This window comes from Podarcis raffonei, chromosome 5, assembly GCF_027172205.1.
Source record: "Podarcis raffonei isolate rPodRaf1 chromosome 5, rPodRaf1.pri, whole genome shotgun sequence".
NCBI classification, from domain to species: Eukaryota; Metazoa; Chordata; class Lepidosauria; order Squamata; family Lacertidae; genus Podarcis; species Podarcis raffonei.
Window position 1 is genome coordinate 42,162,113 of NC_070606.1, and position 27,431 is coordinate 42,189,543.

Here is a 27,431-nt window from a genome sequence, read left to right on the forward strand (position 1 = left end):
TGTAAGTAAGTCATGTTAAAATGAATGGTAATTACTTCTACAGGAACAGGTTTAAAATGGGATGTCAGGACAGATTGTTTCTCAGCTACAGTGTCTAATTTAGAAAACTACACTGAATCATAGATTTGTGGAGTTGGAAGGAACATGAATGACCATCTCTTCCAACCCCCTATAATGCAGGAATCTCAACTAGACCAGACATGACAGATGACCATTCAACCTCTGCTTACAAACCTCCAAGGACCTCCCAAACCTCCACCACCTCCCAAAGGAGAGCAATCCACTGTCAAACAGCTCTTACTATCAGAAAGTTATTTCTGATGTTTAGTCAGAATCTCCTTTCCGGTAACTTGAAGCCATTGGTTTATGTTCTAGCCTCTGGTGCAGGAGAAAATAAGCTTGCTCCCTCTTCCATGTGACGGATGTTTCCTCTGTCTCCTCTTTTCCAGGCTAAACATACCCATCTCCCTCAACCATTCCTCATAAAGCTTGGTTTCCAGACCCGTGATCATCTTGGTTGCCCTCCTCTGCACACGTCAACATCTTTCTTAAATTGAGGTGCCTAGAACTGGACACAGTACTGCAAGTGTGGTCTGACCAAAGCTGCATGGGGTGCTATTTCCCATCTTATCTTTTCCATTTGGGAGAATATGCAACTGAATGCAATGTAACAGCATGTGTGATACCATATGTGAAGCACCAGTAGGGCCACAGCTCAGTGGTAGAGCACATGCTTTGCACCAAAGCTTCAGTCCCAGGTAAGGCTAGGAAGCTCCCCTATCTGCTACCCTGTAATGCCACTGTCTGTCTAGTGTAGACCAGACATGGTGAACGTGCATTCCTCTAAGTGTTGCTCCCATAATTCCTGGCCATGCTGACTGGTGATGATCAGACTTGGAGTCCAACCCCTCCTGGTGTGTGCGCGCACATAGATTCTGCATTCTAGGTGCGGACAATATTGGGCTGGATGTAATTAGCACTGAAATCCAAAGTCAGTGTTGGATTTTAAGGAGCGGCAACAAAAGGTTTCATACTTCTAGGGCAACACCTGAAGAGGAATCTGTTCATTTTCACCACAAGGAGATGTATGGCATATGCGGCGACTACAACCTCCTCCAAACTCCACATTCCGACCCTCTCTTTTCTTCCCATTTGAACTTCCCTCCCTCTCTCACATCTCCTCTTTCACGCCCTCCGCAGCTACTCTTTGCCATTCTCACCTCTTCCCCCCTTCCCTTTTCTTCATTCCTCCTCTTCCGCCCCCGCAAGACCCCCTTTGAAAAGCGCAACACTTCTTAAAAGCGAGAGGTGCCAAAGTCTGAATCTCCTGGGAAGCCCTTTCTTAACTCCCGCAAGTGTGTGAGGGCTAGAGGTAGTAGACAGGGGAAATGCACTCTGCATGTGCTCAGAGGCCCCTCAAAACCCTGGTCAGTTCTTCCTCGAGCTCAGATCCCTTCTGCCCCTCTCTTTCACTTACTCCCTTGGCTCTTCTTTCTCTGGCTTCATCCCCCTCTCTCGCCCGCCCCCCGTCTTCGCGTTGCTTCCATCTTCCATCGAGTCGTCCTCCATCCTTTGCTCTTGGATTCCCCCCTCCCTTCGCCGCTCCCCACCCCCGCGGCTCTTTGATCTTATCTCCCCTCGCCCATCGCACTCCTCTTTTCTCTGCGGCGCGCCCCGTCCGGTTTGCTAGAGGAGAGAAGTTGGAGGGCACCCGCGCCGTCCAGTCAATTGCAGCAAGGGCTGCGTGCGGCTCTGCCTCCTCCTCTTCCTTGTCCCGGGCTCCCTGCAACCTCAGCAGCAGCAGCAGCGAGAACAGCCGCCGCGGGGGGCGTGGTCAGGCGGGAGGGGCTGCGAAGGGGCGGAGCTCCCGGCAGCGCCACAGAACGAAGTGGAGCCCCAACTGGCTCAGGACTGAGGCGCCGCTGCTGCGACCGCTGCCGCTGCTCTCAGCCTCCATCCAGAGCCGGGGCACTGATGGGCATCCCTCGCCCCCCTGCCCCAGGCGCCGCGGATCTGAACCCTCAGCCGGGATCCCGCTGCCGCTGCCGCTCGCCTTCGCCGGTGGAATCGTACTGTAAGATGTAGAATGCTCCCGGTGCCGAGAGCCAAGCGGCAGCAGCCTCTCCTGTGGCCCGGGAATGCGGAGCCCCCAGCGCCTCCCTGGATTTGGATGGTCCCGAGCGCGGCGGGGCTCTTTCGGGTCGGGGGCGCCGCTGGGGTGGTGCCCCCTCCTCTGCTGCTCTCTTCGCCACCGCCGCCTCCTCCTCCTCCGCCGCCTGCGCCGCTGATCCAGGGGGTTTCGGGCTGGCAACTTCCCTGCGATCCTTTCCTGCCTTTGATGGCACCGGAGCATCATTCCGCGGTTCATCAGCTTCCCTTTCTGAACGGGCAGGTAAGGAAGGAACCTTTGCCTCTTTGCCTGTCTCCCTTCACCACCATCTGCCTCCCTCCCCCCGCCTTCTTTATTCGTGCTTCTCTTTCTGGTTGCTTTGACGGAGGGTCCTGTTGGAAGCGCACTTCGCTTTTCCTCACTCCCATCGCGCCGGTCTTTTTCCGTGGTGGGTTCAAAAGCGCCCAGGAGAATGAGAAAGGGGACATTGGGAAACTCGTTATGAGCCTTGGGAAACGCGTAAGCTGGCAGTGAAAGAGGTGGGAAGCAACTTCTGTCGCTGTCCGACGCGCCGTGGTGCTGAAGTTCGCCAGTAAATTTCCTCGCTGTTGCAGACGTGTGTCTGCGCCTTGCTGTTGAACCGCACTGTGTCTCCACCAGACTTTAAAGACAAGACGAGAGGGAAAGAGAGGGAGAGAGACCACATTAACTATTAATACGAAGCTATTGCTAATGCTGAGCTCGTTCCTTTTCACTCTCAAACCACACGGACTGCACATTTCTGAGCTTCATACGTTTTTTTTAAAAAAAAATAACACCCAAAATAGTGTGCCTTCCTTACAAGACTGCAGTCCTCTGACATTTAGGGCTCATTCTTTGCTCGTTGTTTTTTTTTAGTAATGTCGCTCTCACGATTGCACTGGAAGGACACTGCCATAAGGTCTATGCCCTGCTACTCCCTTAATACTCATTCCTGTTAATACCCTAATAAATCCATAAATAACAGGGCCGTGTATTTTACAGCTGTCATTCAGAATGTAGAATTGTTTACCATGGAAAACTTGATAAAAAGAATGGAGTTACATGAGCCTATTGCAGATGCATCCTAGTCACAAACTGGGCAGTGATTTGAAGGCTGGATTTGAGCATTTCTTTTCCATTACAAATCATCTTCCATACAGATTGGATCATTGTATAAAGCTCATCTAAATAAAAACCACAGAAAGGTTATTCTAATAGTGCAAGCAATGTTTCCTAACCATCTTAAACCAAAGTTATCACACTCTTTTAAAAATACCAGCATATTGGACCAGCTGGTGTATTCATTCAATGCACTACGCTGTTTTTACAATATTTGTGCCTGCTTCAGAAGGCTTTCTCAAGGTGTAGAACAGGACTGATTTAAGAGAGGATGTGTTGCAACCCCCCTTGCTATGCCAGGATGCTACCACTAGAGGTATTAAATGTCTAAGAACTTGTGTTTCCCTTCATGTTTAGAAATCTGCAAAATATTTATTTTAATAAAAGAAGAAAGTGGGTGGCTGCACATGAATCTGCTCATTACGACTAACCCTCTCACCATCACTTTGAGTTTACTGTGACAGCATCAGCTGGACATATAAAGAAAATGCTAACATAAGCAATTGCATTCAGTGTCTTCTGCTCTGATGTTCTTTGATGTTATATGGCAGGCATTAGCTGTTCTTGATCACATATTAATTCAAGCAATAAATCTCATCATCACTGCTGGTTACACACACACACACACACACACACACACACACACGTGTGTGTGGATTGTAAGGCACATTTGAAAGTAGTGGTGGATGATCAGCTTAGAGATTAGCCTTAAGTATTTTTTAATACATGCATTAGATTTCATTGACTATGTTAATTATGGAATTAGTTATGTGTGGTGTTTAATGCCTCTGACATAAATTTGATGCTGTTTCACTAAATTTGAAACTGTTTCCAGTTTCCTAATAAAATGTCTAAGCTAGAAATCTGTACTGGCACTTGATGGTTGTATGTAGGAACAGAGCATAGTGGTGAGTGAAAGACACACTCCAGGACCGAATGAAAATTTATGAACTTGGAGAACCATGGAATTGGATTGAAAGCAATAACATTCCTCTAATTTGGATATACCAAAGGCCCTGTAGTTGCCTTTGATTTGCTATTGCCTGTGTAAAAGCTGAATGATCACTAATTTTAGTGAGATTTTCTTTTAGCATAACAGTTAAATTATGCTGTTTGTCATCCACCTGGCTATGGTTTTAAAACATTTGCTTGATGTCCAACAGTCTTGCCATATGAGCCACTGCTTATAAAAACTGAAGTTTAGGATGTGAAACAACCACTGCTGTACCTGGGCAGGGACATGACTTGTAGCATCATTCTAGCACTGAGAACTGTCTCAAGACACCACACCAGTGCCGTGCTGTGGTTTGTCATGGCTATATTCACAACAGCCAATACCATCAGATGTACTGCAGCATCAAGCAAAGGTGTTGTGCAGCACAGAATGGGGTGGAAATAGACTATGGAAGAGAGGTCTGCTTGAGGAGTGAATTGGGATGACTCATCTATGAGTAGGATTCCTGCTAGATTGCATCTAAAACAGAATTCAGGGTGAAATGTAGTACTCCATTGAGATAGGTTTCCTGAAATCATAGGCAGACATACTCATATCTACATAGCTTTAGTCAGATTCTAGCTGGTCTCCACTAATTCTTTTCCCTTACCATATTTAATATTAGATGTGTACTAGGATCACAGTCACTCTTCACCATGGTATTGTAGTTCTGAGTTGCTGCATAAGCCCTTAGTAGTAGTAATTTATAGCTGAACTCAGTAAATTTTGAATTGTTTCCCCACCCCAGTGATTTTTTTCATGTTTTGGAGGAAGTAAAAGGATACATAAGAATCATATAATGTGTGCTCAAAAATACCAATGAAATAGAAATGAAAACATGAATAATTAACAAACAAAAGCTGTATGGACTAATATGTTAGAGTGTATTCTTACCTTTTAAAAACTTTATTTTAGTGGATGTTTGGAGCCCATTCTCCAGTGATTGGATTTTCACCTTCTTCAAGTGTGGAGTTTGTCCCTCTTTTTCCTCAAGTATACACAACTGCTGCTCCACACCATTCTGGGAAAAGTTGGGTAGAAAAAAGGCTTCCAAATTGCAAGGTATGTTAAAATTTGTCTTCTTCTTCACTTAACAGGCATTGAGATTTTGGAGGTAGAATTACATTACTGTACCAATATAAGGGGTACAATTCATTCATTTAAAATATTGATCTCAGTATTAAACTTCCAAATTGGCTTACAAATTTTGCAATTAAATATATGAATAACAGTGAATTAATAATGCTGTTTCTAACCATCCTGAATCTCAACCCAAAACTATATTTTCCTCCCTGAACCACAAACCTGACCAGAACCTGAGTCATTATTTAAAAGTTTCTGATGAACCTCAACTGGAAGACTCCTGAAATAAAATGAATTTGGCAATTGCCTTTGTTGGTCATACTTAGAGTTAGAGCCATTGAAAACAGTGGACAAGTAGTAAGTCTGTTGATTTCAGTACCTGTTCATAATAAGGCCTTATGTGGAAATGGTTCAGTTTGGTTGTGTATCTTTAATGTTTCATTTATTGTTTATGGGAACTTTAGCTATGCTGTAGTTATGTATCTTTTTTCATGCTGCAAGCCACCTTGTGCACTGTTTGAACTTTGGAAAGGTGGTATACAAATAAAACGTATGCATATGTATGCATGCATGTAAATGAAGACACTTGATGTGGTTCACTCACTGGCTCACCAGCAGCAGAATGAGCACATAAACCCTCCCTGATGTTAGTTTTATTTTATACATTTTGGAGTGCATCCTGGCTTCTGCACCCCACCCACTTCAAGAGAGCTGGGTCTAGAGACCATCAGCAGGGGTTGGACTGGAGGTATTCTTCAAGCTTCAGACAGAAACCACTGATGAAAAGCATCCTGTTGCAGGAAAAAAAAGAGGATAGGGTCCCATTGTGTTCATTGCCACCCCCATGTTCCAGTGTTGAGCCAGGTAAAGGTAAAGGTAAAGGGACCCCTGACCATTAGGTTCAGTCGTGACCGACTCTGGGGTTGCGGCACTCATCTCACTTTATTGGCCAAGGGAGCCGGCGTACAGCTTCCGGGTCATGTGGCCAGCATGACTAAGCCGCTTCTGGCGAACCAGAGCAGCACACGGAAACGCTGTTTACCCTCCTGCCGGACCGGTACCTATTTATCTACTTGCACTTTGACGTGCTTTCGAACTGCTAGGTTGGCAGGAGCAGGGACCGAACAACGGGAGCTCACCCTGTCGCGGGGATTCGAACCTCTGACCTTCTGATCGGAAAATCCTAGGCTCTGTGGTTTAAACCACAGTGCCACCCAGTGTTGAGCCAGACTGGGGACTAAAGATTCTAAGCTGTTGCTGATTTGATTTGAAACCTAGTCTTTCTAACCTAGATACAAAAAGAATTTATTTGCAGTGGCTGTGACTGGAGTGTCCCCGGGTGCAGAAGTCTGCTAGCCTGGTGACTTTAGAATCAGAGGGAAGTGAGCAGCTTCCTCCTGGTCCAGGAAACCTGAAGAAGCTCTCAGTCCATACATTGAGGAGCCCTTAATGCAGTAATGGGGAGCACAATGTGGGTGGGTGGGGAGGGACTCACTGGAAATGATATTCCACTCTGAGCTGTGCTTGTTTTGCAGGGGCCTAATAATATTTTGAGCATCCTTTATGCCAGGTAGTTAATCTACATAAGTCAGGATCATTACCCTATGTAGAAAAGGAAGGTTTTAAGTACTGCTAGGTGAATGGGGCCAAGGCCAAATGATAGCAGACTCCAAAAGATTAGAAGATGTAAGAAAGTGGACAGGCAGTGTATGTTTGATCAAAATATTGATAGGGGAATCCCAGCCTCGTGATGTGTGCTGATGTTAGACAGACTGTGTGAGAGAGGTATTTGTGATTTTATTTTATTTATTAAATTTCTATACCACCTTTTATCAAAGTATCACAGGGTGGTTTACAATATAAAAACTCAATAATATATAACATAGCAACAAACAAAAACAATAACCCCTGCCACATGCACAGTGGTCATAGGTTGTTTAATTAGCCAAAGGCCTGGCAGAAGATTAATGTTTTTGCCTGGTGCCTAAAGATACATAACAAAGACAGCAGGCTAGCCTCTCTGGGGAGAACATTCTACATGCTGAGAACCACTACAGAAAAGGCCAGCTTTCAAGTTGCCACCCTCTGGATATCTTGTGGAGGAGGCATACAAAGAAGGGCCTCCAATGATGATTGCAGTGTCCAGGTCGGTTCATAAGAAGAAAACGTAAGGTTCAGCCTCATATTCCATTTCCATCATTGTAAGGAACAATTTATGTGCATTACCCAGATAACTAAATTATGGGGCAATTAATGAATATAATAAAAAAATGCAAGGATATAAGAAGATTTTTCAAGTTTGATTCCACACACAAAAAGATCAGTAATAATAATAATAATAATAATAATAATAATAATAATAATAATAATAATTTATACCCCCCATCTGGTTGGGTTTTCCCCAGCCACTCTGGGCGGCTTCCAACAAAATATTAAAATACAGTAATGCATCAAACATTAAAAGCTTCCCTAAACAGGGCTGCCTTCAGATGTCTTCTAAAAGTCTGGTAGTTGTTCTTCTCTTTGACATCTGGTGGGAGGGCATTCCACAGGACGGGTGCCACTACCGAGAAGGCCCTCTGCCTGGTTCCCTGTAACTTGGCTTCTTGCAGTGAGGGAACCACCAGAAGGCCTTCGGTGCTGGACCTCAGTGTCCGGGCAGAATGATGGGGGTGGAGACGCTCCTTCAGGTATACTGGTCTGAGGCCGTTTAGGGCTTTAAAGGTCAGCACCAAGACTTTGAATTGTGCTCAGAAACGTACTGGGAGCCAATGTAGATCTTTCAAGACCAGTGTTATGTGATCTAGGCGGCCACTCCCAGTCACCAGTCTAGCTGTTGCATTCTGAATTAGTTGTAGTTTCAGGGTCACCTTCAAAGGTAGCCCTACATAGAGTGCATTGCAGTAATCCAAGCAAGAGATAACTAAAGCATGCACCACTCTGGCGAGACAGTCCACAGGCAGATAGGGTCTCAGCCTGCGTACCAAAAGGAGCTGGTAAACAGCTGCCCTGGACACAGAATTGACCTGTGCCTCCATGGACAGCTGTGAGTCCAAAATGACTCCCAGGCTGTGCACCTGGTCTTTCAGGGACACAGTTACCCCATTCAGGACCAGGGAGTCCTCCACACCTGCCCGTCTCCTGTCCCCTAAAAACAGTACTTCTGTCTTGTCAGGATTCAACCTCAATCTGTTAGCCGCCATCCATCCTCCAACTGCCTCCAGGCACTCACACAGGACCTTCACCGCCTTCACTTGTTCTGATTTGAAAGAGAGGTAGAGCTGGGTATCATCTGCATATTGATGAATACCCAACCCAAACCCCCTGATGATCTCTCCCAGAGGCTGCACGTAGATGTTGAAAAGCATGGGGGAGAGGACAGAACCCTGAGGCACTCCACAAGTGTCTGAACACCCCACAGGGGTCTGAACACTCACCCCCCACCACTTTCTGAACACAGCCCAGGAGGAAGGAGCGGAACCACTGTATGACAGTGCCCCCAGCTCCCAGCCTCTCTAGACGGTCCAGAAGGATGTTATGGTCGATGGTATCAAATGCCGCTGAGAGATTCAGCAGAACTAGGAAACAGCTCTCACCTTTGTCCCTAGCCCACTGGAGATCATCGACCAATGCGACCAAGGCAGTTTCAGTCCCATGATGAGGCCTGAATCCCGACTGGAAGGGATCCAGTATGTCAACTTGAAGGTCTCATAAAACTTTCCTGGTTGCTGATACTTGGTTGTAACTGTCTTAGATTAATGGGCTTGCCCAACCTCACTTGCAAATGGCCATTACTGTGAGCTTCATATTTGTGAACTGAACCAGTTCCTGAGCTTTTATTGGAACCTGAACTTTAACAATCTGGAACAGTGTCAGTTCCAGCAGAAATTGAATTGGAACCAACCAAACAAACAAACAAACAGAATTGTTTGACATAGATTTTTACAACAAAGCCCAATAGCATTAAGGGCATTTCAGATATTGAGAAAAGACCCCAGTCTCATTAAGCTGTTTGAATCAATCCATATGTATTTGCAAAGTGGTCACACCAGACATCATGGAATGCCTCTGGGGAATTATTTTGAAAAATCCCCGTTTCAAAGCTTATGGAAAGCTCTCATTTGAGCAGAAGGTTTCTTGCCTACCAGTTTAATGATATTACCTTTCCATGGTGTAGGGACGCTTTCAAGGAAGCAATCCACAGTGTACATTCTACACATAGCAAAGTTTTAGGAAATTAGTGCCATGAGTCTGCCTGCACATTTGGATTAACTCTTAGGCTTACCAAGATATACTAAGAAAATTAATAATGATTTTATTTGTTGTGCGTCTGTACCAAGATTCAGATATATGCACAACCCTTCTTTTTAGGAAAGAATGTTATGGAGGAACTGATATACATGCATCATTTGATATTATATGCTTTATGCATTATGGCCAGGGTCAAAAGGACTTGGGCATGCCAAGTGGGGTTGTTCTTGTTGTTTTAAAAAAAATGCTTTTCTTTTTTGAATGTCAGACTTCCATGTTATATAACAAACACAAAGCAATTTTTTTGTGGCCACAAAGTTTGTCATTTGATAAACAGAATCCCAGAGGCTCCTCAAAGACATGTAATTTGGATAGTCTTTTAGGGCTCTGGAATTTATATATGAATCAATAGTCTCAAAAGTAGAAATGCATTCACAGTGGGTATAGTATTTCTCCTAATGAAATCAATAAGAAACTTCCAATTTTAATGGAGCAGGTTTGAAGCTTATGTAGCTTGAATACTATCTTGCATTAAATAAGGTAAGTACCATGCCTGCCACAGTTAATCGGCTGAATTGTTTAAAACACCATTGCTCCACTAAAAGGTATCCCTGATTAACTGGGAAGCAGATATATAGATATATAGAGATAGAGACCTTAGAGACCAACTAAGTTAGTTATTGGTATGAGCTCATACCAATAACTAACTTAGTTGGTCTCTAAGGTGCTTCTGGTTTGTTTCGACTACGGCAGACCAACACAACTACCTACCTGTAACAAGATAGAGATAGAGATAGAGATGGTTCGAGCCAGAGGAGGTTATATATGCTTTAGCCCATTGAAACCAATGGAACTTGAGTGACAGTTGTTAAGTGGGGTGGATGTGAAGTGGTGGATTATCTGCAGTTTCCAAAGTTCTACCAGCTTGCAGCAGTCAAGGTAGAAGGCAGTGGGATGGACTTACCTTATATTTGTTCATATATGTATCTTTTTTAAAAAAATATAAAAAATCCCCCTATTGGTTGCAGTAAAACAAAATTATTTACCTCGGTTCTTGAGTGCATGGGGAGCCAAATCTTGAGGCTCTCCAGAGAATGAAGGGTCTTTGGGTACAGGCTGCAATCTGTCCCAGCTTCTCACTGCATTAAAAGGTTTGTTCCAAGGCCTAATGCCAACTGCCATGGATAGAAGCACCTCCAGCGGTAAATCTATGGCTATGGAGATTTTTGTGGGTGTAGCCTCCCCACCTCTCCATGAGTGGAGAGGAACCTCTGCCATATCCTAACCCTCTCTAGTCAGTCGATCTGGGCATTGGGATTGCTCTCTCTCTCTCTCTCTCTCTCTCTCTCTCTCTCTCTACAGGGCTAAAGTGTGACAAAGTTATTTTGCATCAAATCCATTATTTTTTATTATAAGTACTCATAAAAGATGTAGATGAAACAGGAGTTTTCTTTTTACTTGAAGGAAGCAATGCAGTCTGATGATGTTAACTGGTTGCCTTTCATTCTCTCACTCAAGTCTTATTCATTGATCAGTGGATTTATCAGTGAATAGTGAATGGCACAACTGCACCCACTGCAAACAATATCTCAGCTTTATTTTCCATTCCTCTGCCGGTACAATTATTTTCTATTCCAAATTTTTAAGCTATATATTTGTTCTGGCAGTGCTGTTTACAAAGGTTTGACATCCGATCGCTTGGGTAGATACAGAGAATTCAAATAATTAGAAGCTTTTCAGAAAGCCAAGGTTAATCTGATAATGGAGAGTTCCAATGAATGTTAAAGAAGCCATAGCAGTCAATTGAATTATATCATGAGCAATGTTTTTCTCTTTTTCTTTCTCCTCTTCTGGGCAGATTTATTTAAACAATGCATTTGCTCTGGATTCATCATGGATACATCCTGAGGAGCTACGAATCTACCAGGGACATGATAAACCTCTTGTTATGACAAATCAAGTAGCTGTGGCTTTATCTAGGCCAGCTACTGCCCCTAGGCCTCTTCCTGCAGTGGTGTTAACACCCCAGCCTATTCCAGGTTAGTTAAAAATAAATAACTATGTTCTTGAGCTCTATGTTTTCCTTCCTGTTGATCTGTGCAATTTGCAGCAATGTTTTACTTTGAATTCAAAGCTGTTTCTTTTGAGGAGGCTGTATTCATTTTGGTTGAAGCAGGATGCAGATATATGCAGACTCACTTGAATGCCATCCTAGAGATTATTCAGCAATTGAGATAAATCAGGGAGGACATGAAGGGTGACTACATAGTGGCTATCATGTTATGCAGTTTAGCCCAATCATTTGCTCTGCTGATAAACACCCTGGAAACCAAACCAGAAGCTGATTTGACATCAAGTTATGTCTTTTCCAAACTCATTGAGGAGCATCATAGGAGAAATGAATGTCTTGATGGTGAATGTAGCACAGACCCTTGTCAAGGTCAATCTCTTAAGGCTACCGGAAAGCAAAAAGACCAAAGAAAATGTTTTCACTGTGGGAAAATGGGACATCTAAGGAAATACTGCCACAAGTGGAAGTCTGAGCAGCGCAAGCAAGCTCAAAAGAGACTCAATCCCTAAGCAAAGGATGCAAGTGATGCTTCTACAGAAATCTGGGACACAAGCCTCAAAGCTATTCACAACAGAATGCCTCATCACTGGTATGTTGTTTCTGGCACAAGCAGTCACATGTCAAATGCCAAGTCCTTCATTGCATCACTCAATGCAAACGACCAGATTTACTTTGCTGATGGGAACAGCATCACTGCTGAAGGGAAGGACCAAGGCTTTCTCAAGTGTGTCCAGCCAAGGGACAAGTTGAAGCTCATTCCCATACTCAACAAGTTGTATGTTCTTGATCTCTGTGGAAGTTTCTCCATGGCCTACCTTCTTAAGAGTGAAGCAGAATTATTTGAAAAACTGAAGGGTTATGTAACATTCACCAGCAAAAAATTCCAGAGAAAAGTGCAAGCGCTTCGCATGGACAAAAGTGGTGAATTTACTGGTCATAATATCAAGCAGTTTCTCAAGGAGAATGACATACAGCATCAAACCACTGCTCTGTATATGCCCTCTCAAAATGGCATCACTGAGAGAAAGCATCACTCACTAATGGAAATGTCAATGAGCATGCTGATTGATGCTGCTGTCTCAAGGAAGTTCTGGGGTGAAGCCTGAATGCAGCCAACCACCTACAGAAGAGAAAGCAATAGACACTACACCCTTTAAAAAATGATATTGAAAGAAACCCTGAGTATGCTGTCTCAGAGTTTTGGGGCTGTAAGGTTTATGCCTTACTTCTGCCTGAAAAATGCACCAAACTGCAAAATGTGCCAAACTGTAGCAGGCTTGTTGATAGGTTACAGCAAATCCTGCAAAAGCTACAAAATTCTGGATCCTAGTACAAAGTTGCTGTCTTCAACACAGTGTACTTTGATGGGACACCATAACCTGATATATTGAAAGAGCCAAGTGATTATTCCAATCTAATTCACCCAAGGCGCAAGGTCTGCTAACAGAACCTTCCCTGCACACCACCACTTTATCAGAGGTGAGGCAGCAGTGGAAGTCTCTCATATGCATAGGTTCTGGACACCTCCACACATGTTTGCCTCAGCATGCTGAGATGGGAAATGGCATTCCAATAGTCTGCTCGGGGGGGGGGGGCAGATGTGTTGAGTTAATCTAACCTTCATGTGGCTGTTTTACCACATGACCAACCCAGCAAGAGCCCGCTGGAATAGCTTAGTTTGCTGTCAAACAACAAAATTAGCTTTTTAAGAAGCTGAGCCAACTTTCTGTAGAATATTAATTTCAAATGTGTATTTTTAGCACTCAAATTATCCCATGTAGATGGTTATTAACATGGATGGTTAATTGATCCATCAGTTCATTAAAACCAACTTACATACCACAATATGCATGAAATCAATTCCATAAATTTGCATATCTCAGGTACGGTACACAGCTAAGCAAGCTGAAATTGGTTGATTTGTTTGCTGTTTTTCAGTATATGCCTAGAAAGGGCCAGAAGATATATCTTTCAAAGGATAAATCTGGACTTGTATTTTATGGATTCCCCCAAAAGCATACTAATTGCCAGCAATTCTGATTTTTTTTTTTAAGCCTCTGAATAATGATAATTAGAGAATGCAATGCATAGCTAACCACTTGAATTTTTAAAGATTGTACTGGTCCTTCCTCCATTTGCTTAGATAAAAAAATGTATTTCAAACAATAACCAGATGGTAATTGCCCTGTCTTATTTTTACAGCTTTTCTTCTTAATGGAAAACAGTATTGCTTTAATGCAATTTTCTTCTTTCTTGTATTTTCCCAGAATAGTGCTACACAATGAGAAGAGATAATTTTCTCATACAGCACAGAGTTTCTTTGTTGGCGGAAAAATTTGATTCCTTGCCAGCTAGCAAGACTTATTTATTCCAATTAGCTGAGATTTTTATTTTGCATTGATACATGTCGGACAAGTTAGATAATTCTTGAACTTCAATGGCTTTTCAGATGTTTTACACAAAGCTGTCTTATCTTCTTGCTGCTCTTCACTATTGATCCGCTATTGTGCCTTCCACTGAAAATTATACAAAACCATAAAATACTCTGCGGCTGGACAAAATAACAGGGCTGTGTATTTATCTACATCTGGATGAGAAAGAGAGTTGTGGTCTACATCCCAGCAAGGATCCATTATTAGCAGTCATTCCAGCTAATGGCCAGATATTACAAGAACACCAAACTGAAATCTATTGTTGCATTTTGATCTTTCTGTTCATTGGAAGAATAAGACCAATTGACTTACTGTGAGTTTTTCACATTATACTCTTTTTTAAAAGGGGGTATAATGTGGAAAACGTAGCTCCTTAGGATAGGCCATTACTTTGGTACTAGCTAGTTTGTTGGTGAACTCTATTCATGTAACTGGCAATCCACTTATTTGGGGACTATATTGTAACCTTTCAGAAAGATGGAAGATGCCTTGGAGGACAAGCTCCTTTTGTTGATGAAGCTGACATAAGTAGTTCACATGAACTACTGGAATACCAGTTGCTGGAAACCACAGGAGGGGAAAATGCTCATGTACTTGAATCTAGCTTGCAAGTTTCCCATAGGCATCTGGCTGGGCACACTGAAGAACAGGATGCTGGACCAGATAGGCAGGCTCTTCTTATGTTCCCATGGAAGGCAAATGGGGAGACGGAAGGCAAGTGACATATCTGATTGGGAGTAGAGGGTGGGGGTGGTTAAAGCAAAATTTCCAATAGGAAACTACAGTAATCCCTTCCTTCAGGATTCTGCTAACTTTTAATGCTTTGGTGCAGCAGCAGATTTCACTCTTTTCAGCTGATTTACCTTCTGTGTAGCAGCTTTAGTTCAGGGAGCTTCTGTTTCATTAAATGATCATGCTAGTATGCTATGTTGGAGTTAATTTGATTTCCAGTGGCAGCCATATTAGTTTGTTGCAGCAATAAAATAAAATATAAAGAAATGAATGTCATAATAATGGACTACAGTCCGCTTCATCTGATGCAAGTGGTTTTGAGAGACCTGTGTTAAAGCCAATTTAAAGTTTACAGGAAAGGGTCCCAGAAGCTTTCCTGATCATGCGTTGGAGATTACACAAACTGGACACTGTGCTACTGTTGTTTTATGCTATCAAACTCCTGTTGCTCTGTTACTTTTGCAAGTCTACCAGCTAAACTTATTCCATTAAAGATCAATCCTGTGGGAAAGGTGGAGTTCTGTAAAAGACAACTGTGGGAACAGATGGGTGAGGCGTAGAGGCCCATGAAGACTGTGCTCCTATATCTCAGAGGGTATTTGTTAGTGGTCCCTTTTGATGAATGATAACTTGATGATAGTAATGCCGTACAGAAGATTTCCACCAACCTGGTGCCCTCTAGATGTTGATGGACTACGAGTCCCATCACAACTGTGCACTGGTTCTGCTGGCTGGGCCTGATGGGAAATGTAGTCCAAAACACATGAAGCACACTAGGTTGTGGGATGCTGTTATGCAGTGACCAAAAGGAGGTAGATTACTAAACTCTGGTTTGCATAGCTTGCTTGGAATACTGAAGCATAAAACAATCCAGTACACAAAGAACTGTTGATACTAAAATTCTTTTCAATTGTTCTTCTGTGGAAGTTGTGCTGGGAAGATTGCATTGATGAGATACTTATTTGTCGAATAATGTGTGTGAAGGAATGTAATTTCTTTTAGAACAGTTTTAATGTGATTGTCATGACTGAACATATATAAGGATTTATGGTGAGAAACAGAATATTCACATAAGGAATTCCACTGTCCATAATTATTAGCATTCCCTCTCTCCCAAGTGGAGTGACAGCTGAATAAATAAAAACAGATTGCTCATTCATTATGAAATATTGAAGGCTGGCAAAGCTCAGATGTCTGATTTGGCAATTGCAAATACCTGGAAGCTGATTTTTTTTCTGTAGGAAAGAGCAATGGGTCAATATACTATGGCAGATAAAATCAGATTTCAGAAACCTACATAATCTTTTTGTTGACCCAAAGATAGAAAAAAATGACACATTATTTTATCACCTAGGAATTATAGGTTATTTCCTTGTTCTTCCCCAACTCTGGTCAATATTTGTTGTTTAAACAGAGGACAGACTGCAAGGCAAAAATAATTTTGTCTGCTTCAGTTTGTGAAGGGTCAAAGGACTCAAGTCATTTAATGATAAGTTAGCAATGTTCTTATTTTATCTGATGTGCCACCTAAAAAGCAGGTGTACATAATCAACCATTCATTAGATACTGCTTCATTTGTCAAGGTCAGCTTGACCTTCAGCCAAGTTACACACAGCCTTTTGATTACCGTGAAGTAGCTTTGATTTCCAAGGAAAGCTACTTCGTTGAACTTAATATTTCAAGATGTGCAACATTAGTTAGCATATTTCTTTTCTTCCCTGAAAGCCATACACATTTATTATGCTTTCTGCAGTTCTCAGGAGTAAGTAGTTACATGGCAGAAAGTCAAGGGAAATTGGAAAGCTCAAGGGAAGCTGAAATAATTTTAAAGGAATGGATTGAAGTTTTTGGCTTGTTCAGTAGCCTGATCGCAACCTCTGCATAGTTTCTGTGGGATTTGGGGTCCATGCACTGTATTATTATGATCTACTGACTGGTGCAGAGCCAGTGTTCTTTAATGGCCAGAGAGCAGGTGCAGCAGGTCATTTTACCAACTGTTTCCCTATTTGTGCACTGAGAATAATGATATCTATAGCACCTATAGGTTTTTGACAGCCTGGACTCCACTGTCAGCCAGACCTTGAGCAGCTAAAAGGAGCCAACTTCCTCCCCCATTCCCTGCAGAAGTAGCACATGTTTTGCTTGCAAAATGTCCTAGGTTTAGTCCCTGGCATTTCCAGTTAAGACTAGCAATGACTTATTTTTGAAACCCTGGAGAGTCAGTGTAGGCAGTACTGAGCAAGATGGAGCAGTAGCCAAACTTGGTATTCAGTGGATTCTTGTGCCTGGGAGATCTTTTGATCAAAATGCAAGGTATTCATTGAAACACAGGCATGCACACCCACATATATGACAAACATGCATATATGTGTTGGCATATATAAATGCTGCAAACAGTAAATACATCTTTAAATATCGTTTGGTACTAGTTAAGTTAACAGACTGCCACGATGTTTTCACACTTTGTAACAGCTATGGAAATCTTTGGCCTGAAGATCTAATTGAGCTTCCTATATCTCCCCATTTGGCTTGTGAGACTGTTTTGGCCAATCCACATCCACCTGCCCCACATCTTATATTATATATGATGCCAGGTGTGGGGCAGGTAAAGATGTGACTCCCTATCAAAACAGAGAATGGTATTCAACTAAGTTTTCCTCATAGCAGACCCTTTGAAATCAATGAACGTGACCGAGTTAGGCCTATTAAGTCCCATATGTCTACTCTGAGTAACACTTAGTTGACTACCACCCAACATTCTCAGGTCCTGTGCCTCTGCAGGCATCGGTGTTCGCAAAGACAACAATCAGCTGATTTTTGCCACTTCAAAGAACTGTGCTTTGTCCTCACGGTTTGAAATCAAACCATGCAGGCAAAGAAAAACTAACCACTTGATATCTTTGTGGCGTAAGATGACTGCAAGGTGGGCACCCTCACCCACCTGTCAATATTGGCTCAAAGTGGAAGGAGATAGGAATCCAGGCCATTAGCTGGATCTAGTCCCTCAACCCTGTTGTCACATGAGCCATGGAGAATGGGGGTACAAGACTAATCTCCAAATATGTTTGGAATGGTCAAATGAAATATGAGTCTTGCAAAGTTTGGTAGACACTATCTAGATGCTTTAAATTTTCATAATTTATGTCATTGGGCAAAAGGAAGCGAACCATAATGTTATAAGTGCCAGTAGCTTTAGTGTTTCACTGTGCACCTAGAATAAGAACTTCATGGTCTCTGTCTAGGAGCATGAAACTGTGTATTCAGTCCTCTGTGTGTTCAGTCAGCTTCAGGGATATGCAACATCAGCCCATATGATTTGCAGGCTGCATGAACCACCTGAACTGGCAAGGTCTATTTGTGCAAATTTCTGCCAACACTGTCCTTTCAGCTCCAGTCCCCCCAGTTGAAGCTCTTGACCTCAGGAATGGCACCTTCTAATTAAGCATCTTGATGCAGTCATATGTACCAGGCAGTCACAGCAACATTTGCTGTCTTGCAGTAATTTTTCAATGGGTCCATGTTTGTATGCATCCCTGGGCTGTTAAGCAGCTGTTGAAGGCAAGTGAGGAGTCTGGAATTTGGAGTCGAGTCTGATAACAAGCAGGAATTGGAACTGAGAAGTGGTCCAGAGGTCAAAGCCCATGGTAAAGGCAGGAGTACAAACCAAAGACCAAGCCTGAAGTCGGGATTAAATATTTAGCCAAAGAACACAGAGGAATGCTCAGGGGCCAGAAAGACCTGCTGCTCAGATATTTTATAGTCCTTAAGAATGTCTTAATTCTCAGAGTGTGCGCAGGCTACAGTTGCTCATTGGTGAGAGAAATAAACTCTTCATAAGCTCAGAGGCACTCACTATTATTACTTCATTGATATTTGTGCCTAGGAATTCTGTGCCATGGATTTACGGAGCTTTTTATGAATATGAATCAGTGTTTCTCCTGTGTATGTGATTGGTAACCCAGTACATGTGAGCACCAAGGAGTCCACACAGGATTTCCTTGGTGCCTATGGGCACCAGGTTGACAAATCTCTGTTTTTATCTTATTTCTTGATGTGGCAGATCAATTGCTAGAGCTGGAAGGCTATGTGCTCTTGCAATCAAACTGGGTTTGAAGGATGTGTAAGGAAGGTGGGAGTACTCTCTCCCCCACTATCCAGTGGTCCATCCTGTGTACTTGCTTGTGGCATGCTGGCAATGTGAAGTTGGCTGCGGATGCTTGCTTCACCCCATGAAATGACTGAGAGAGATGCACTTGGGCGGACAGAGAGATAGAGATCTATATATATAGCAGGCATAGGCAAACTTGGCCCTCCAGGTGTTTTGGGACTACAACTCCCATCATCCCTAGCTAACAGGACCAGTGGTCAGGGATGATGGGAATTGTAGTCCCAAAACATCTGCAGGACCGAGTTTGCCTATGCCTGATATATAGTGTGCATGTTTGTGTGTGTGGTGTTACTTTTATCTATAGTTGACCGAATTATACATATTTGTCTAGTTGTTGTTTTTTAAGTTTTTTATCTGTATTATGAATATTTTACATTGTTTTATATAAGCTGCTTAAAGGGGTTTTTCTGAATAAGCAGTATATACATCTTGCTAAATAAACAAAAATAAACCAGATTGAGGTATGAGTGCTGTCCAACATGAGAGAAGAAGCAAGCAGCAGGAGTTTGTGCTAGTGAGATGGGAGCAGCTGTCACTTGCTGCAATCAATGCGAGTCCCTTTGTAAAGGAGGTGACATTATTTTGAGGAGTTGGGTTATTTAAGGGACAAAAAAATAACCTGATTTATACTACATGCCACTTCTGCTGCAAGAAAACAACAGCAGCAGCAAAAGGCTATTGTTTGGTCCAGAGCAGCCCTTTTAATTCACCAGGCATATTCCAAAAGGCTCAGCAACAAAGGTTCCCAAAGCCTTGAAGCCAATGTGTGCCTGGCAATCGGCCTTAACAAATTCAGAGTCAATCACAGTTATGAGTAGATGGTGGACTTAGGAGGGAGCATTGCCTAACCCACAACTGCATGCAATGTTGAAGCCTGAGTGCCCTTCATTTGAGAGTGGGATTGTGCTAGCTGTTGTTGTTTAGTCGTTTAGTCGTGTCCAGCTCTTTGTGACCCCATGGACCAGAGCACACCAGGCACTCCTGTCTTCCACTGCCCCCCGCAGTTGGTCAGACTCACCCCACCTTTAATTACATCCCTATTGTCCCCCACACATTAGAGGGCAAAGTATGTAGTACTCATAAAGACTCCCTGTGAGATAGAGGTCACATTTACACCATACATTGCACATGGCTCCCTGCCTCCCAGAGAATCCTGGGGATTGTAGTTTATTAAGGGTTCCTGGAATTGTAGCTACAGTTCCCAGGATTTAGAGTCACAGCACTTTGGCATGGTTGGAATACAGCGTGTGGTAAATTAATATATATCTGGTAACACTATGATTTCCAACATAATACAAACAGGTAATAAAAATCAATATGGTTAAAAACTGAAGGAATGTTTATATTTTGTGAGTCCCTTTAGTATTATAAAAGACTTTACAAGCTTGCATTTATGGATTTGTGAATTTTTAATTGATTATTACTTTGCATGTCTCAGGATTACAATATTGTGTTCAAAGTGACACACTGCTGATTGCCATTTTATAAGTTTCTAATTTAGCGCATCCTAATGTAGCTTTGCCAGGAAACAAGTGAGCAGAGATGCAAAGACCTACATCCTATTTGGGCGGTATCATAATTATAATCGTGTGTAGCCAGAGAGAATAACCATGCCTGCTGGCTCCAAAGCCAGGGAGCAATATTGCTCTCTTAAACATAGGTGACAAGCGAGTCACTGTTTGCAACCTTAGCATGAAGGATACTTTTAAATTCATGGTTCTATAAATATTTTTTTCTTAATGCAAAAGTCTAGCTTTCAGTAAACACCATTGTTATGTGACATTCTCATACTGAACCTTAAAATAATTAAACCACTTTATCAGAATGTGCACATAGTACAGGCCAAGGAAATCACGTGTTTAAAATCCCCTTGACCTTTATGTACAATATTGAAAGGACAGTGAATAAGCATGTTCACTTCTGAATGATGTCCCTGTTCCTGTCTGCCCCTTTCTAAGGCTAAGCAAACAATTTGATCTAGATACATTTCACTTCTTTCTCTAAGTCTTTCCTATTCTCCATTGTCTGCCTGGAATTTGCATTCAATCCAAGTATCTGCTAGTAAAAGTTCAAGGCTCAAATTCTAGGCATGATGTATTCTAGCTTCTTGTGGATCGAGAGCATAGTGACGGCTGCAAAGCACAAAACCTATCTCCCCCCCCCCCCCGACACAAATATATAGGGATCCTGTGCCATTGTTGACATTGCACTTTGGTTCCTTTATTCTCTACATTAGAAACTACAAATCATTTGAACTGGCATGCTCACTCTTAAAGCAGAACATACTGAGACCCACTGAAACAAACATGCATGCCTATAAGCCCATTTTGCTTCATGGAAGCAACTGACATTATTGCATATTTCATTCATTCCCATTTACCTAAGTGAGACCACTCTAAACAGAGACAGCATACATACATGGAAGTAGTCCCCAATCAGGTGTTGCTTCTGAAGAAACCTTCCTGGCTGGGAATGGCCAGTACACACAAACACACATAAATGTTGACAATCCTTTTCATATGTTGAAGAAGTGAGTGGGCATGCACCTTCCATTTCTGCTCACAAAGAGGATAGCTAGCCCAGGAAGTATATGTTGGTTGACTCAAGCTGTTTGTGAAACCAGCTCTGAGACTCTACTTGTCAAAACCTACTCATTCTGAAGCAGCTAAATGAATTAGGAATGTGCTGAATCCCCCAGAGAGATGTCACCACCAACTGTTTTTGCATCTTTTAACATCCTTGTACGTTTTGCCTGCATAGGACCCTCCAAATCAGCTTTTGAAATCTATGGAGGTGAATGCAAATACTTTGAGATCAGAACGTGTAGCATTTATGTACTTGTGAAGAAATAAACATGCTCTTGATCACTTCTGGTATCTACAAGAAAAGGTGACATCTCTATCACTAGTATTGCACTGAAAGCATTTCCCAGCAAGCAGGACCACAGCAACGTGTGCCATTGTAAAGAAAATCTATCTGTTTTCATCAGAAAAAAGTATCTGCTCTGGAAAGATCAATGGACACTGCACATTCCTTCATAATACTGCTAAACTAAAGGCAGAAGCAGCTGTATTGTGGTAGCTCAGAAACAATCATCAGGTGACCAAAATGTAAGTGTGTGTGTGTTCATGAAAAATATTTTAGTGCTATTTTGCTCTGCTTAAAGGTAAAGGTACCCCTGCCCGTATGGGCCAGTCTTGCCAGACTCTAGGGTTGTGCGCTCATCTCACTCTATAGGCCGGGAGCCAGCGCTGTCCGCAAACACTTCCGGGTCACGTGGCCAGTGTGACAAACTGCATCTGGCGAGCCAGCGCAGCACACGGAACGCCGTTTACCTTCCCGCTGGTAAGCGGTCCCTATTTATCTACTTGCACTTTGGCGTACTTTCGAACTGCTAGGTTGGCAGGCGCTGGGACCGAACGACGGGAGCGCACCCCGCCGCAGGGATTCGAACCGCTGACCATACGATCGGCAAGTCCTAGACGCTGAGGTTTTACCCACAGCACCACCCGCGTCCCTTAAGAATTACTCTTAATTCTCTGCTCTGCTTAAGAATTACTAAAGTTGCCAAAATGTCAGAGAGTTGGATAACAACAACTTAAATGATAGTACTTTTTAAACTCTGTAGCTTATGGTTAGCTAAGCTTCAGATGTTGTAGACTACAACCCCCCATCATCCCTGGCAAATACCCATGCTGGCTGGATCTGATGGGAGTTGTAGTCCACAACAACTAGAGAGCACCATGTTAGCAATCCCAGTGGTACCTTCTAAGCCACAGACATTCATCTTTTGGCATTTAAGACTGCAAACATTTTAAAGTTGAGATGTTTCTGAGAATTCATGAGCCCAGGGGTGGAGTGGTTCTCAGTTTTGTGCTGCACAATCAGAATTAGGGATGAGATTTTCCTCATCTGAATTTCTCCCCAGATTTTGGTATCCTGAATTACTGGGTGGTTGTTTCAGAAGTGAAAGTAATGCATCAATAATTATTCTCTCTTCCAAAAACACAAACAAACTGATTATTTCTTAATTTTGTATTAATAAGGAGCATTCCACACAAACACTTTGCCACATTTTTCAGTTCAATCCACTTTTTCATGTTTCCCACACCTCACATTACCTATTGGGCAGAACCTCCGTGGCTCAGACTGAGGAAATTCAGGTCTGTGGGTGGCTGCTGAGTCGTCTCAGAACTACAGGTTGGAATATCTGTCCAGGCAGAAAACACTGGAATTGACTGGGAATGGCATGTTCTTGCCTCCCTGAGTGTTGCCTAGCTGCTTGGTTGGCAGTGAAAAGACAAAAACATGGGAATAGTGATGCATAATGGATAGTTACTGCGGAGAACATTATCTGTGATTGAGTGATTGCTGAAGAGGTGATTGAGACTGGATGGCTCCAGCCTAGGATACATGTATACCTCAAGCAAGGCTCCACACACTCTGTCATCTCTCCACTAGTCTCCCATGTCCAAGGAGTAAGCTGTTGGGAAGAATAATGTCCTTGCTCATTCATCCATTCAGGGTTCATTCATCCATTCAGAGTTGCATTGGAACTCTGGCTCTGGTTACAGGTTGTTCTTCTACCACAGATCTTTAACCTGCAAGGAAGGGGGAGCTTACCATGAGTTTGGGGCCACCACTATCAATCAAGGCAATGGAGTGTTTAGGGCTTCACAAAGGTGGAAGTGCTCCCCATTGCTTCCCCCAATTTGTTGTGAGGGGCTCATCTGGATTAGGGGTTGGTGGCTAATGGCTCCTCCGCAATTCAAACTGCTTCTGAAAGGCACCACTACAATCTATTCTATAAGGCATGGGCATAGCCAGGGTTTTTGTTAGGTGGGCCAGGCTTTTGTGGGGGAAGGCAGAGCCTCAGATTTGAATCGATTTATATTGATTTTGATTGAATGGAGGGGCAGCTGCCCACCCTGCTCTCCTTGGCTACACCCATGTATAAGGTTGGATTGATAACCAATTGAAGCTCTGTTCTGACATTGTACCCTTCAAGGAGGTGCCCAAGTGCAGTCACATGTTGAATGAGAAGGTCTGAAGAAGGCTTGTAAGCGTGTGATGTTGATGATTACAAACTCCCCTTTCCCCCAGAACAGGATTCAAGTATTTAATTTACAAAAATTAAAATAGCACAGACATAATAGAAAAAGCTTGAAAGATAATAAGAATTAAACTTTTAATAGAATTAAAACTATAGAAATACAAGTTTATTCAAATACAGCTAATAAAAACAGCACAGTACTATTAAAGCCCTTTCCTTAAAAAACAGTCAGTTCCCAAAGGCCTTCTGCTCGCAGGACAACAAGGCGGGAGCCAATTTTCCTTCTCCAGGAGGAGGCCCTCTCCCGTGTCCCCAACAAGCATGCCTGTAGGAGTGGCGGAACTGAAAGAAGGGCCTCCCTCGAAGGCTTCAGAGCCCAGGCAGCTTCCAATGGGAGACCAGATAGCCTGGGCTTTAGCTGTATATGGCTTTATAGATTCAGGTGACACACTTACAAATCCACCTTCAGGACCTTCCTGCTCAGAGGGGCAGGGTAAGTGTACAGTGGTTGGGGTCCCACACACAACCTAGCACCCCCTCCATGGAAACAATTTAAGAATGCCTGAACAGGGCTATACAGTTTCTGCTTAACGCAGAGATGTTCAAGTGCTCTGCATATGTTGCCTACCCCAAGCTCTGTTTCGTAGGTTTCCCTCAAGCAGCCTCCCAAATGCATTACAGTACCAACAAGGTTGCCCGTGTGATCATTCACGACGTGCATATCAGAACATATCCTTGACACAGTGGGAATTTGCCAGCGTTGCTCCAGAAAAGTACTTGGTAGAGTTCTCTCAAGGTTAATGGAAGTTCTTTTAAAAGAGAGTGCAGAGGTGGGGGTGCGTGGTTGTTGCTTCTAACGAAAGATCTCTCTCTCTCTTATTACTCACTGAAGTTTCTTAGGCTCATCGGTTTCCCAAATATTTTGTTTTTCACATTGTGAGAGCCTTCTAGCATGTTGGCAGCCAACAACTAGTTGAATTGACAGAGAAACAGCAACAGCAATCAATATCCATATGGCAGAAGCCGGCAGTAGCGGCAGCAACAATTAAGAAACATGCGGCCAGACTTGTTGTAGCAAAACAAGAAAATGTATAATCCTAACAACCATTAACTTCAGATACGGATCTAGCCGGGACTGGCAGCTCTCACTCTATTTTTGCAATCCATCAAATTTTCTGAGCAAGTGGCATGTTTTCTGAGGAATATGAGACAGAAGAACATAATCAACACATAGCCATCAGTAATCATGCGAGCTGCTGAATCATTTGGGGGGAAAACAGGAACAAACTCTCTGCTAAATGTCTACCTTTCTGCTTCTCTTTGGTTAGACAGGCTTCCTCCTTTCCCCCCGAGGCCTTTGATTCACAAACTGCATTTATTCTGTCTTTGATTTCAAGTGCTGGCCATATTTCACTGAAACATAGGAAGCTGCTTTGTACTGACTCAGAACATCAGGCCACCAAGCTCAGTATTATAACACAAAGCAGTGGCTGAGATTTTCAGACAGGAATCTTTCCAAGCCATACCTGTAGATGTCACATCAGGAATGCAATTTGGGATCTTTTGCAATTGGATTGTTTGCTCTACTGCTGAACAATGTCCTTTCTTCTATTCTATTGTAATTGTGTAGTGTGTGAGTGTGCACATGCCCAAAGCAGCAAGATCACTATTACAGAAACCAGGATAATCCACTGAAAGTTGAGAATGTTTGGCCTTCCTAATAAAAGAAGAACCTAACATCCAAATTAGTTACTTAACTTTCTGTCACAAGTGCTTCTTCCTAGACCGCTCCTGATAAGCTTGGTAGGGTTTTAAGACAAAAGAGTTATAGCCAGAGATGGTGACTTACATGATATAGTTTTATGTCCATTGTCCAAGTTGGGAAGTTCTAAGAACAACTATAATAATAATAATCTTTATTGCTGTCTAATGACCCTTAAAATGGATTCAGAATAAAATACAGATTCATACAGACGACACCCCAGGGAAGGAAGACCAAAGCATTTTTTGTTTAGTCATGGGTATGTTGATCTTTGATTCGTATGACTACTGAAAGGAACTTTGTCACGGCCACTATGATATCATTGGATTTGTCGTCCAGAAGATATTTGATATAGTAGGCTTCAGATTGCCCCAGCCGATTTGCCAATAGTGGTTTAATCAATAGTTCCCTAGCTTGATCGTATTGTCCACAATGCAATAAAATATGCCTCATGCAGTCGACACACAGCACACACAGATCCTTTTTTGATAAGGGATACTTCTCAGTCTGCCGTTTAACACTTCTGATGGGAATACATTTAGTCTGGCTTTGGTGAAAAGATGCCAATATGTTGGTACAGACAAATTTCTAAGATATGCAGGTGTCTGAAAATCGAACCCATAGTGAATTCCTACTGCTAATGGGCCACAGATAAAATGAGATTGATATCAGAGATCACTATGTGATATGTCCCAGAGCCTTTGCCTCAGAGATTCAAGAGCAGTATCATAGCCCAGATGGTACAGGAGAGAAGGTAGCATACCAATCGAAGTGGCTTTTCTAACCATAATTTCCATCCATGAGCTGGTAAACTCCTCATTGTTTAGGTATGCAAGTAACCCCTTCCCTAGGCCAAAGACTGAGATCTTGAGCCAGTATCTCAGGGCAGCCCACCATGCTTTAGTTGATAGAGGACATTCACCTCTTTCTAAAAATAGTACAGTGGTACCTCTTGTTACGTACTTAATTCGTTCCAGAGGTCCGTTCTTAACCTGAAACTGTTCTTAACCTGAAGCACCACTTTAGCTAATGGGGCCTCCCGCTGCTGCCGCGCCACCGCCGCACAATTTCTGTACTCATCCTGAAGCAAAGTTCTTAACCTGAGGTACTATTTCTGGGTTAGTGGAGTCTGTAACCTGAAGTGTATGTAACGTGAAGTGTAGGTAACCCGAGGTACCACTGTATTGCATTTGGAACACAATTTGGAACTTGTAGGAGGGACCAGAGAAACTTTGCCTGGAAGCCATTGAACCTGGAGAATGAGCCATTGAACCAGACGTTTGGGGGGTAGAGGAGGTGAGAGACAGATTTTGCATCAAATACCTTAATGGCTGATGGAACATAATGGCCTCCCCTTGTATAAAAGAATCGAAGTATAGCCAGTTTGCCTACCTCCGCCTTTTGACAGGTGGTCTGCCAATGATGTTTCCAGGATTTGGAATGATGGAATAGAAGCCCTAGGTACTGGAAGAATTTGGTTTGCTCTAGTTTGTGACTGTCTAGTGCCCATTTACAACTATGCCTAGGAGTTCCAACAGTTCCCCCCTCCCCCACCATACAAGTCAGCTTCTCCAAGTACCGTATTTTTCACCCTATAGGACGCACTTTTTCCCCTCCAAAAATGAAGGGGAAATG

At 42.8% G+C, this 27,431-nt stretch overlaps 1 protein-coding gene across 2 annotated transcripts in view; it reads left to right on the forward strand.

Moving 5' to 3' along the window:
* The first annotated feature begins 1,821 nt into the window (after positions 1–1,821).
* The window catches only part of TCERG1L (transcription elongation regulator 1 like), a 163,530-nt gene continuing 137,920 nt past the window's right edge, over positions 1,822–27,431 (forward strand). Inside the window, exons 1-3 of one of the 2 annotated variants that reach the window (XM_053388858.1) lie at positions 1,822–2,392; positions 5,160–5,306; positions 11,437–11,617. In XM_053388858.1, the coding sequence (XP_053244833.1) occupies positions 2,087–2,392; positions 5,160–5,306; positions 11,437–11,617 (634 nt within the window). In that variant the 5' untranslated portion in view covers positions 1,822–2,086. The remainder of the gene's footprint in view (positions 2,393–5,159; positions 5,307–11,436; positions 11,618–27,431) is intronic. The other variant, XM_053388857.1, reaches the window with a different exon arrangement.